Source organism: Gopherus flavomarginatus, chromosome 12 (genome assembly GCF_025201925.1).
Source record: "Gopherus flavomarginatus isolate rGopFla2 chromosome 12, rGopFla2.mat.asm, whole genome shotgun sequence".
In the NCBI taxonomy this organism is placed as follows: domain Eukaryota; kingdom Metazoa; phylum Chordata; order Testudines; family Testudinidae; genus Gopherus; species Gopherus flavomarginatus.
The window spans coordinates 29,673,114-29,686,582 of NC_066628.1; the positions used below are offsets into that span (position 1 = coordinate 29,673,114).

Genomic DNA, 13,469 nt, shown 5'->3' on the forward strand with positions numbered 1-13,469 from the left:
TAACAAAAATTCACAGCCCGTGACCTGTCCATGACTTGTATTAGATACAACTGACTAAATCATGGGTGCTCTGGGGCAGGGGCCGTGGGTGCTTGGGGGGGAATGGTGGCCTGCAGCCCGGGACCCCCACTGCTCTGTGTGTGTGTGGGTGGCACGTGGCCCAGGACCTCTGCTGCTGTGTGTGGGGGGTGCATGGCCTGGGACCCCCTCTGTTGCTGGGGAGGGGGCCTGGAGGCCCGAGACAACTGCTGCTGCTGGGGAGGGAGGGAGCGCAGTGGCCTGAGACTGCCCTAGCAGCGGCCGGTGCAGCTAGCTGCTGCAGAAGTCACAGAGGTCCCGGAAAGTCACAGAATCCATGACTTCTGTGACCTCCGTGACAGACTCGCAGCCTTGATCATGAGGATATGCCAGTCAAAGGCAGAGGTTCCAGTGGATTCTTTTAATGCTGCAGCAACCTGTAGATTGTTTACAACAGGAATGGATGCCACAAGCTATGACTCCTGACCAGGTCCACAATTACAATCGGGCTAGTCTAGTAGTAGCCAAAATATCATTCCCTCTGAGGACTGTTTGATGGTCTATGTGAAAAAGATTGGTAGCATCAGTCCACCCTCATCAGGGAGAGTCCTACTATGCCAAGTGCTAGTCTGGGCTCATTCCAAACCTGGGCAAATATTCATAAAGTGTTCCATGATAGTGTGAACGCTGAAATGATTTTGTTCCATCTGTGCTCCCATCCTGTGCTTTTCACATAGATTTCCAGTCAGCGTATTTACCGAGTGGCACAGCGAATCTCTGAGAATATTTGGGGAAAGCAAATGCTGAATTTCTAATCACGAGTATGCACACAGGAAACCTAATTCGAGAGTTATGTTCTTCCAGAACCAAGCACGGCTCGAATCCTTCCATTGGGTCCATCAATATGGGGTTTGCCATTGCAAGGTCAGGCCCCTCACGAGCAGTAGGCCCCATCAGAACAGCTCCAGCTTCACCTGTTGAATGCTCACCACTGCAAAGAGGTTGCAAATGGGTGATGGAGAGATCTGGGTGAACAATGGACTTTTTGGGTCTTTCTGAAAAATGTAAAACGATTTTAATTTTGAGCCTTTTGGTACTGTTATTTTTTAAACAAAATTAAAGGAAATTTCAAAACTAAGGCATTTAAAACAAAATAAATCTAAAGCTTTCATCACAACAGTGTCAAAATGCAATGTTTAATTTGGGGGGGGGTTGTTTTGTTTTTCAACCAAAACAATTCAGTTAATTCAGTTTAACTGAATTCACAAAATGTTTCAGTGTTGCCAAATCTGCATTTTTTTAAATAATTTGTTTTTGTTCCACCCAGCTCTAGTTATGGATCAGAATTATTCCCAGGAATTTCTCAGTATCTTAATTTCAAACAAATAATTTGAGAAAATGACAAATTGAGCACACAGCAAAAAGGTGAAGTTATGTCACGGGTTTATGAATTATTTGTACCAATTATGCATTAAGATCTAGCTAATTCTAATCCTGTAAACAAAAACAATTAAACATTTAACATGGCTGGAAGTGCTGGGTCGTTCTTCTGCTAATGGGCCTTACAGTTTAGAGCTGATTAAATATCTGCAAACAATTCCAGTACATTATTCCATGAAAAGCAGCAAAGCTCAGCTCCATAAAACTTAATCCTGCAGATTAGCCCTGTCAAATTAACACCATGGCTGGGGCACCATCTCTTGCGCTCTCTCTAATAGGCAGAATTTACTTGAATGTTGCCCATTGTATCTTAAAACCACAAACCACCATGTCTACAAGAAAGCAGAAAGAAAGTACAGAGGATATTTTGACCTTGTCACTTACGAGAACAACTTACCTAGCAAGAGGAAGTGATGGGAAACAATACATTGAACAAACAGGTGGGCAACAAGAACCACCCACCAACAAGCCAATTCTCATTAACCTGGATGGCAGAAAACCCTGACATCCTTTTATGCATGTTGCTCTGCCACCCAAATGACATGACAAACAGGTCCTGTACCATCTTGGTTTCCCCAGGTTCACTTATCCAAATCCTTACCTGGCAGATCCCTGCTTAGCTATAAGAGCTGATGAGATGCCCACAGGTGCTATGACTGAGCTTGCAGAATAGAAGGCAAACCCTTCCAATGCCAAGGCTTCACCATAGTGTTGTTAGAAACTGCAACCCATCTCTCCCATAGTCTGCACCCCAGGTGTTAAAAGGGCAAGTGGACCCTTGGCAAGGGCTTTTTTACTATGAAGGCCTACATGGTTTTGAACAGGATACTGGGCACAACAGAAGGAGTATTATATCTATTTCTAAATGGTGATGGGCTGTGAGCTGGAGAGGGAAAGGAAACTGTACGCAAGGTACAGGTGCTAGCAGGAACTTCATTCACCAAGACCTTCTACCTCAGGGCTAAAGAGTTGGGGTTTTTTTTAATTATTATTGAGCCAAGTTTTCCTGGAACTTTGTGGCTTATGGGCTTGTTTACAAAGGGAAAGTTACCGGCAGAGCTATATAATTATACCAGTATAGCTCTGCTTGTAATTTTCCCTGCGTACACGAGCCCTCAAAGTTCCTGTTTTTCAACCTACTCTGAATGATGGGTGTAATGGTACCCACCTGCGTGTTAAAGTAATTTTTTCTTGCTAGTCAACTGGCAGGGCTACAATATGCTTTTATAGGTATAATTAGGTTGCTGTGTCCTTGTAGGAAGGATGGTGTGTGTTTTAAAGGTGCTGCAGGCTCCAGTCAGACAAATACTGGTTTACAAATGCCATTCAGGTGAACAGGCTGAAAGAAAAGGAATGGATGACTCAGCCATGGCACAAATTTGAGGAAGTTTATGGGCTTCAGTCCCACTCAGCAGCAGAAACTGAGAAGTTGAGATTTTCAAAGAAGTGCAGGGAATTCAGGCTAAGTCTGCAAAAGAAACTTTTGCGGGTTAGGAGTGTGATATATGTATCTTTTTGATACATTACTGTAAGGGCAGAAGTTTCTAGTGTAGATGCAGTTATAGCAGTATAAACATTCTTTTATCCTGGCACAGGAACTGGCATAAACTATACTGGCAAAAAGCACTTCCTTGCTGGTATAAGCTGCACTTACAATAGGAGGGTTTGCTGGTGTAGCTAAACAGGAATTTTCTAGTGTAGACCTCACCTTAGTCCTTTTAATGGCAAATGTTCCTAAACCCCCCAAGGAATGTAACTGTGCTTAGAGGATCAGAATTAGTCCAGGCTGACAAATGGCAAGTATTTTCCATGGAAAGTTATAAATGAAACAAGAATTTTTCATTTTGTTTAAAAAAAAAAGTCAAACAAAAGTGTTCCATTTTGGTTTGGATTTAATTTTTTTTGTTTCTTTTTTTTGTCATTTTTCCTTTCTCTCCTTTAAAAAGGGAAAAGGGGAGAAAGATGGGGAAAATGTTTTAAAAATAAACTGAAAAAAATTCATTTTTGAAAAATTAAAGAAAAAAGTGGAAGTATTTGTTTCCTTCAAAAGCCATTTTAATTAAAAATTGATAAAATTTTCAACCAGCTCTGATCAGAATTAAAATAGTGCTCGGTGGACAATTCCTAAAAGGTTGTTTATATATAAAGCTGTCACCTTCTCTTTGTTCAAGCTGTTCATGAAAAGATTGCATTTTTTTCCAAGCTTATTCACTGGAATTTAGCTGGAATGTCTGAAGGAACTAAAAAACATCTTGTTTTCTTGAATTTCCCCAGAAAGGGAACACACAGGGGTGTGGGTACACTTGAAACAATTAGTCATAATTATTTTTTGAAGTCTCATTTAATATTGGAGGGGGGCTATTTCCTTTTTTGTGGTTTTGGATGGTGGGGGGAGTATTGGCTAGAAAGGCACAGGCCAGAATGCAACATTTGCTGGGTGAAAAGAAAAGATATCCTGGATACATAGGAGTTGTCCTAACCTTATCACAAGGTTACTAGAGCCTCTTAGTCTATGCCAGTCGTTTTTTCTGTAAGGGGTAACACATCCTCTTTCTTGGATATATCACAATGCAAGCTGGTGTAACTTTATTTGTGGTCATAGGAGCAGCAAGACTTGCAGCCCTGCAAAAAAATTTCCCTTATTTATCTTGAAAACAAGAACAGCGCAAGAGTGGCTGCAGCGTATTACAGAAGAAACACAAAGACTGTGCTCTCTTGTGGAGACTTTACTTTTGTTCTCTCTCTTCTATCTGATGTAAAGCTATTTTAGACTTACTGTGTACAGTCACTCTTTTTATGGAAAAGCATATGTAACTCAAATTAACACAGTGTGGGTCCTCACTTCCCCTTAGTGGCTAGACTATATAAGTTTATGAGTAATATGTCCAATACTTCAGCTCAAGCTGCAGAGGTTAAATCTTTTTAGATCCAGGAGTCATGGGTTCAACCCCTGCAAACCATCCAGCTCCAGCCATCACTGCATTTGAAAGGATACAGCTCCAATGCCTCACATCATTCCCCTTTCAGGATCAGGAATTGCTTGGCACGCACCATGTTTTATTGAGTACACAAACTCTGCACTCACATTGCTCTTGAAATAAATCAACGTTTAATATTTTACAGTTTTCTTAAAAGTTCTTTGAACAATATTTTACAAATGATCACAGACGCACAAACTTGCTGATGTTCAACATATATACAGTTCAACCTGAAACAAACTTCTATCATTAAAAAAAAGCATCGTAGGCCCAAAATCCTTAATGGGGTTATACATTCCTAGAGTTTTGTGCTTGTTTTAATTTATCACAGGGAAATTCTGCTCTCCAATATTTTTGTGTGGTCAGCGAAAGCATCAGTGTTTACAATGTTAACAGGGCGGAATCTACTTAGCCATGGATGTCAAGATCACAGATTACACTGTTGTGACAGGATAAGGTGCAGCGATCCCCTTCTGGACTGGCAAAAGGGCGTTTTAGCCAGTGATTGAGCCTACCCTGGTGTTCAGAACCGCCTGCACACGTGAGGCAGCAGAAGCATGAGTGCTTTGGCGTGCTAGTAACAGGGCAGTAAGCCAACCAACACTAATAAATAGCTTTGTGGTGAAGAGTAGCAAACAAGGCTGTTCTACCTTCCCTTGCTTCTGTGGTCAGATTGCACCCACAGCCATTGCACCTTCTTGGCACCTTGCACCTACAGCCTTTTAACAAGAAGGGAGTTAACTGTCTCCTGCTGGAGAGAGAGGTTCTCTCAGGGAGCTCGGCATCCTATAACCGCTGTGTTACTAGTGTTTTTGGTTCCAGGGCCTTTCGCAGCAAAGCTGTCTCTCTGGTATATTTAAAATTGACTCCACTCAATAACGTGGCCTCCCCAGTACTCGGCTCCCCCCCTGCCCTGAACTGTGAGTGCAATTCCATCAGCACTATACATTCACCTCTCCAGGGTGTTTCTAACCCAGCATTCAGTGCAGGTAAGCTGGCCACGGGAGCATTAACTGAACAAGGGAGTTTGTGTCTCCCCCAGAATTTGTGCTTTCAGAGACTTAGCAGGACACAGAGGTTGATCACTCTGGTGACCTAGCTTTACAGTAAATGTAACATGATGCATAGACCAATGTATGCCCAGAAGTTGCCTATTGCACTAGATCACTGGCACCCAAGCCATGGTTTGCAAGCCACATTCAACTCCTTGCCCTAAACGCAGCCCTCATCTTTGTGCCTGTAGGACAAATAAGCCCCCAAATAATTCAGAGTAAACTTGTCCCTTGACTCCGAAGAATTTGTAACATTAACAGAGATCTTCAAATTTGCTTTGGGTGAAGCATCATCAGGATATTGTCTGGAGGTTAGTTTGAAACTCTCCAGCTGTTTAAGGAGACTCGTTATCTTTGTGTGTCCCCAAAACCGCCTATCACAATCTCTCCAGTATCTACACTGGCTGCAAGTACAGCTGATCAGGACAGTGGTACTCCTCTCCCTGCCCCACCCTGCTAACAGCAGCGCCATCTAGAGATGGCAAGGAACCCACTTCCCTCCCAGAGGCCATGAACTGTGACAGCTACCAGAGCTTTGAAGTGAGGCCTCCATTTCTCAAGGGCATGCTAAACGCAGGCCGGGGGTAGCTCATTCATTGTACTAATGCTTCACATTGCAAGATGGTTGGGTGCAGGAAGGTCTAGTTCCCTGACTCAAGGGAGTGCAATACATTTCCTCTTCCAGGGGCTGCTCTGGCAATTATCAGGATTGGCTGGAGGCAAGTCTGGTCTGAGGCGGCATGGGGCCTGGGAGGTTACCCTAGCCTTGCTGGTTCTTCTATGGCAGTGCGCCGCTGAAGGTGGCAATGGGCAAGCACAGAAGAGAACAAAGCTCAGGCTGGTCTTGAGGGAGGTGATCCAAAGGGGATGTCCTCAGTGTGCAGGGTTCACCATCCCTGGGTTTGTAGCACGCGGAGACCTCACACCTGCAGATAAAATGAGCAATGGAAATCACAGGGCTGGGACAGGCTGGGAGTGCAATAAGAACGTATGCCATGGAATTCAAGTTACAGGGACCATATGCGCCCTCAGAGAGGGGCCCGATTGGCAGAAGTGCTGAGCACCTGCCCAACCAACCCTTTTAAGGTTGTTCAGACTGGGGACCCAGAAGCAGAGGCATCCGAAATCAACAGGCACTTCTGAAAATATACACCCTAAAAAAAACCACAACACAAAACTTTTGCATTTCCTGGATTGAAGTGTGGAACACTTTTTCTTTTGCAGTCTCTGTGTCAAAGTTTTAAATGATTGCCTTTGGATCTTGCAGCAGTAAAAAGAATTAAGAGACGAGCTGGAGCATAAGTAGTTGAGGAAGAGCTTTGAGTAGCTCAAAAACTTGTCTCTCTCAGCAACAGAAATTGGTGCAGTAAAAGATCTTACCTCAATCACCTTGTCTCTCTAATATCCTGGGACTGCCACGGCTACAACACTGCTTACAGTCAATTTAAATGTTCATAGATTCCATTCATCTAGGCTGACCTCCTGCCCACACAGGCCAGAGAATTTCACCCAGTTACCCCGGTATTGAGCCCAAGTGAAAATGCACTACTCTGTGTCATGTCATCCGATCTCATCCCTGGTAATGCAGCTTGGTTCTCTCTGAGAAGGAGAAATACCCCACTGGAAACGATACCCTAGGCTATACTCATGGACAGACAGTCATTTGTCTTTTCCCCTTCCCCCTCATAACCTCCCCACTGAAGGGCATGTGGACTATCTGGGATGAGTGTACCAATACCAGGACAGAATCCCTGCAAGGTCTGGAAGCTGTCTGCTCCGTTTATATGCTCAGCACAGTCACTAGTCACAGTATTCATTGCGCCTTGAATTCCCCTGGTTGACTGATTAGTCCTGCTGGAAGATCTCTTTCTGCTTGGAGATCCTTGACTGCATTGTATCCCTAGGTGGGTGACTGAACGTTAGGAACTGGAGATCTTATTTCAAACCTTCAACCTCTTGGTAAAAGTTCAGTCTCCCAGTGTTCCAGCCTGGAGCAGAATTAGAAAGGAGCAGCAGAAGGACTGAGACCTTGGTGCTGAATCCATCCTGGGACTGAGGTTCCGCTCCTGCTTGGCTGTATTAGTTGTACCCACATCTGCACATGGCTGTCGTGATCTGAATGATACCGTGGCTCCTGCCAGGTCTCACGATCTGCAGCGCTGCTATGCAGTGCAGAGCGCCATTTAGGCCATCTAGCCTCTCAAATGCATGTTTACTGGAGCGTTGGCCACTGACAGTCCACACAGGTTCAGAAGGGTAAGCACCACATTTGGGTCTGGGAGGCCTGGCGGGTTAGTCCCCTCAGGGCTCACGTGACTTGTTGGGGGCACCTTACCCTACAGCACATGTCCCCAGAGGAAGGCTGGCCACAGCCGCAGAAAGACATACTGGCAATTTCCTACCTTGTGACGCTCTGCAGGATTTTCTGCTCATCCTGATCCAGGCACACAGCAAAGGAACAGTTGACCCCAATGATCTGGACCTTGTCTGCTTTTATTTGGGACACACTGATCTGCTGTGAGAGACAGAGAGAAACATCGCGAGTCTGGCACAGAATGCTCTCCAGCCAGCATAGCTTGGCCTCGTGGCGTGTGCAGCCAGGGGCCAGGATCCCATTCACTGTATGCTGCATCTTCTAGGGTATGTCTACACTCAGAGCTTGCCTAGACGTACTCGGGCTAGCTCTCCTTGAGCTACTGGTGTAGCCGCGGCAGCTCAGGCAGCAGCGACCAGAGTCATGGGCTCACTGTGCCAAACATAAAGCTGCCTGAAACCGGTAGGTATGCACTGGGGTGGCTAGCCCATGCCACTGCTCACTGTAGCCCTGATACCCCACGATGAGAACTAACCCGAGTACGTCTCTGCAAGTTGGGGAATCACAGCCCCAGCTCCAAATGTAGACATGGCCTTAGTGTTAGGGCTTGGCCCAGGGAGGGGCAGGGCTATGAAGCAATTCAAGAGGGAGGGTTTCACGGGCAAGAGACTCACACTGGACGTTCACGTACGCAAGGAGATATTTGTCTTCCTTACCGTAAAATAACATACTAGACTGGGTGTCCATGCTGGTGTAACCCACCACTGGGGGGTGGGCGAGGGGGTCCAGTCCATGAGGATACAAGTCTGTTAAGATGCCTGCTAGGGGACGTCATCCGTTAGCTCAAGCTGTAGCAGCTTGTTCTCTTAGCTCTGAGTCCCCAGTTACGAGAAAAGGCCTGGTCTCGGATTTAAACTGCTGGCCTCACACACTAACACAGAGGAACCTACCCAGCCTTGGAACAGGCTCTGAAAGCAGGATTTACACAGCTATCTACTTATACAGCTGGATTTGGGTGCTAGAGGCACAGCGGGCTCAGAGTCTCCCATCCAGGCTGTTAAAGTAACCAATCAGTTTTAAAATACAGTGGCCAAGATTTTCAGAGAGGGGCCCCATAATAAAGTCCCTCAGTCATATTTAGGTATCTGCGTACGTGATCTGTTCTTAAATGTGCTGAACGCTCGATAGCTTCCATGGACTTCAACAGGAGCTGTGAGGTGCTCAGGCCACATCTGCCAGAGACAGCACCAAATCCCAGTCCCCCAACACACGACTGCTCACAAGCTTAGGTACCAGTGCTGGCCGGAGCCAGCAGTGCATTGCTTCCTGAACACCCGCTGTGCTGGCAGGACGCATATGCCACCTGACTTCCAGGTGCAGATACAGCCCTGGGTACACAACAGGGAACTTTTCCAGCTCCAGCTTTGCCTGGCATTTTCCCTCTGCCTCTTGGCATCCTAGTTCTCATTATGCTGGTGCTACCACAAGCAGGACTCCCTAAGCCACGAGACTCAGCTACGGCTGCACAGGCTTGCTTGGCACAGTGAACACAGGCCAAGGGCAGGCACACGCAAGGCCTTCCTGCCAGTCTGGAAGTGAGGGCCCCAGAGTTCATGGAGATGGCAACTGTGATGGGATCCTCCGGGTGCAAGTTACTGGCCTCTCCGAAGCTCTCAAACCTTCTCCTCCCCCAACAGCGAACGAGCCACAGTTACTCCCTCCTTGCCAGCCTAGAGGAGGCTACAAATATGGCCAATCCAATTTACCTGATTGAAGCTTTTCTTTGACTTGGAGTTTTGCCTCTTGACGACCTCGGTTATGGTTAAAGTCAGACACTCTGTTTTCAAGTCTGGAACACAGGAGGGAGGCGTTTGCTTGGGTTACTCGAAAGGATTTGGATTTTAATTGAAATCGTCTCTCTGGCACCCGAGGCATAGAACTGCCATGCCTCTGGCTTTGTTTGGTCAGTGGCAGGTAGTAAAGTTCAGAGTCTCTGAAGGGAATTGGGGGGAGGGGAGACAGAGTCAAGAAGGGATCTCTTGACCCCATTCTCCACCAAGTATCTCTAACAAGGATCCGTCATGCTATCAGGATGGATATTGCACGAGAACAATATCCAAAATACACCTGCAACTCAAAGCAGTGTAGACGTTAGCCCATACCAGAGAGTCGGAGGGCTACCCTCATTCTGATAACCCCTTTGAATGGGCCAGTCCAGGGGTCCCCATACAACCCTGGAGCCTTAAAATGCCATCTGACTGTTGGAAAGGGAGATTATTACAGGAGTTTAGTATTATTATTGTTATTGTTTGTTTGTATTGGAAATCCCCAGCTAGACACCACAGCATTCCAGGACTGTTGTGAGCCACAAGATCCCAAATCTCAGCTCTACAGAGTTAATTATCTATCTTTGAATAAAGGGCACAAAAAAAGAGATTGTTCTGCTGCCACCTACAACAGCCTTAAGGTATACACTCTGAGCTAAATCAAACAGATGTTCCTTCCAGCCTTCCTCTTCCCCCGTCCGCCTCCCGACAGACAGAGAGAGAAAACCAGAAAAGCAGAAAGAAATACTTATCATTATCCAGCCTCAAATATGACCCACCTTTATAAACGTTACCCCGAAAGCCAATTAACTTAATTAAGGGCTAAAAAAAATTGGATCTACAAAAGCAACAATTGCAATATTGGCTGGAAGAAATTCTAGCTCCCTCCAGAGCTGGTGCAGGCCAAGTGACCTAAAAACTTTCATGTCTTCACTAGGAGGACAGATAGCTCAGTGGTTTGAGCATTGGCCTGCTAAACCCAGGGCTGTGAGTTCAATCCTTGAGGGGGTCATTTGGGGATTGGTGCTGCTTTGAGCAAGGGGTTGGACTAGATGATCTTCTGAGGTCCCTTCCAACCCCAATAATCTATGATTCTAAAGGCCTGACACCTTTCAGCTATTTTGTGAGCAGCTGGGTCTGCTTTGAGCTATTTTGTGAGCAGCTTTTGTCTGGAGCTGCAGTGACATCCTGTGGCCAAACCAGTGAATGTGAAAGATAATCCCAAATTTCTGTGGCATGTAGGGAATTCGAGTGCAGTGGGAAAACCTCTCCCTAGACATCTCATAGCCTGTAGAAAGACACCCAGAATTAAATCAGCTTGCAGGCAGACCAGAAAGTTAAGCTCCAGAAATAGAACAGAAATATATAGCTTTGTAATAGCTGCAGCCTGCAACATGATGCTGGTGAACAAAAACTAAGCAATAGCAACGCTTCAGCTTTTCCAGAGGGAGAGAGGGAAAGAGGGAGGTGTCTGAGCTGATGGGAGAGTTTTAGATAGAGAGGCTCCGAGAAGCGCCAGTTCATTGGCTATTGCTCCATCTGAATGGTTGGTCCCAATTGTTGTCTCTATAGCAAATTTACATGTGCCAGGCGCATCACATGGAGCATTTTAGTGAAACAGAATACTACAAGATCTTCTCAAGTGAATCTGCTGAAGCAGCTCTGTGCTCAAGCAAAAGAGCCATAACCTCTCATTAAGAAGACTACAGTGCTGAAACATTTATCATGGAAGCTCAGGGCACATTGTACTACCAGGGATCTAAAGAAAGGAAGAAATTTAACCAACAAAACAAACACACAGACCCAACTGCTGTGGGGGACCAGCAAGGAAATGAGAGGACTGGCCTACTGTGAGTTCAGTTATTAACTCTACTAGAGAGCGCACATTTCCCTGGTTCTTACATTGCACCTACAAGAGCATTATTTTCTGTGGTGCTTCTACCAAGGTGTTGTGCAGCCTCCAATGGCCACCTCTCTACCGCAGCCAATTCCTGCTCTGATCATCTTTGGCGAAGACCCCAAACAAGGGCAAACCCACCAAGACTCACACGTTTGGTACAACCCCAAAACTCAGGCTGGGTTCATCCATTCACAAGCCCAGCTCTTGGCAAAATATCAGAGAAGCTCTGGATTCAAACACCTCCCAAAGCTCTGGGTTGATTGGACCAGGCCTCATCTCCACCTTTGGTGAACCAGAGCACAGCTCTGCCTAATGGGAATTGCTAGACTAGGTCAGACTACTGGTCCGAGTCCAACATACTGCCTTCAGCAGTGGCTAGTGCCAGCTGCTTCAAAGGATGGCACAAGAAATTCTGGAATAGAGAACGTTATGTGAACTTCCACAGGAGAGGTTCTCCCTAGCCCCAGATAGCAGGCTGTTGCTTCTATAGCCATAATGTTACTATTCATATTATTTATTGGAGAGATCCAGGTCCGATACAGTTTGAATCCTGCTAAACTCTGGCTTCAGCATCCTCTGGCAGCGAGTGTTACAGGCTAGCTACTGTCAGCGTAAGGTGCAGATGGATTTACCGTTCCGTCTGGCTTTGAAAACGGGACAGAGCTGTGTTATAATCCCCAGTACGTTATATTTCATACCCTGCACTGAACAGGTCAGACAGGCTGTCCAATGGTCCCGGCACTGAGAGTTTCCGCTATAGCTCTTGTGGAAGTGATCCTGTTCAGCCCAATTAGCTGCTATAACCAGCGGGGCAGATCCCAAAGCTTGGCATGATCTATATCTTTTCCCCCTGCATCAGCAACACTTTCATGTTCCCAGGGCAAAAAAGCTGCTTCAGTAACATGGAGTCTGAGCCTTGGCCTGAAGGGACCTGACCCATATCGGAGGAGCAGTTCAGTAACGCGGCACCAAGTCTGCTAGGTTGGCTGTCCCTTAAGTGGGCTGGGATGAACAGCCGCACAAGAGGAACTCAATGGCAACACCAAGAGCACGTTCTCCTTGGAATGGGCATCGTCGCACCAGCCACAATAGTGGGCTGAGGTGTGAGCTGGGACACCCGGCAGTAAAACGGAACAGGCGCAGGCCACCCCATTGCTGTAGGGCTGCTGCCATGAAGGGGGGCAATGTTAGACTGCACAGGAAGCTCACAGAAACGACTATGCATTCAGGGACACCGTGCCCCTCTGCTAATTTGGCAGGTCCCAATTTCCCCTCTGGCAGCCCACCTGAGTGACAGGCAGTGTGGCAGGCTCTGGACTGCGTCACTGAATTGCTCCTTCTCAGACATGGGTCAGGTCCCTTCAGAGCAAGCGAGGCAGGGATGGCGAGGAGATGGCTACTAGGCAGATTTCACCCCCGCAACATCTCCACCCGGCAGTCTCTCAGCCAGCCCTGGGCCTCCCTCGGGACACAGAAGAGGTCTAGTTCATTCCAAGGACCCTATATAAAGTTATTGCAGGGCCAGGCAGAGCTTTGGGTCGAGTGCTTTAGCCAACAGGCCTGCATCTTCTCCCCAGGTTTCCACAGGCTTTTCCTGCCAGCCGGGCAGAGGGTCCGAATCCAGGGCTTTTACTAAGGGACTAACGTAACAATTCTCAGCACAACATTTCAACTAACAAAACATGCAGAAAAAAAAAACCCGCTTAGGGAAATCAATGCCCCGATCCTGTACACCATCCCATTCCTGGCCTTTGTTGCCTGTCCTAGGCATGCGGTATGTTTATCCCATGTACACCTGTCCGCCATGCAGAATAGTTTTGGAAACAATATTTAAGCCCTGGCTCTGAGGTTTGTTAACGGGACACAGAAGCTTTCACCTCTGTGACCCATTTCATCCCAGATCAGGTCAGCACAGACTGAAGGTCGCCACCCTCTGATGGC

At 46.6% G+C, this 13,469-nt stretch overlaps 1 protein-coding gene across 1 annotated transcript in view; it reads right to left on the reverse strand.

Annotated features, from left to right (window-relative positions):
• Positions 1-4,544: 4,544 nt before the first annotated feature.
• The window catches only part of PIK3R5 (phosphoinositide-3-kinase regulatory subunit 5), a 104,395-nt gene continuing 95,470 nt past the window's right edge, over positions 4,545-13,469 (reverse strand). Inside the window, exons 17-19 of the mRNA XM_050919244.1 lie at positions 9,569-9,651; positions 7,891-8,003; positions 4,545-6,414 (exon numbers count right to left, since the gene is read on the reverse strand). Coding sequence (XP_050775201.1) covers positions 6,267-6,414; positions 7,891-8,003; positions 9,569-9,651 — 344 coding nt within the window. The 3' untranslated portion in view covers positions 4,545-6,266. The remainder of the gene's footprint in view (positions 6,415-7,890; positions 8,004-9,568; positions 9,652-13,469) is intronic.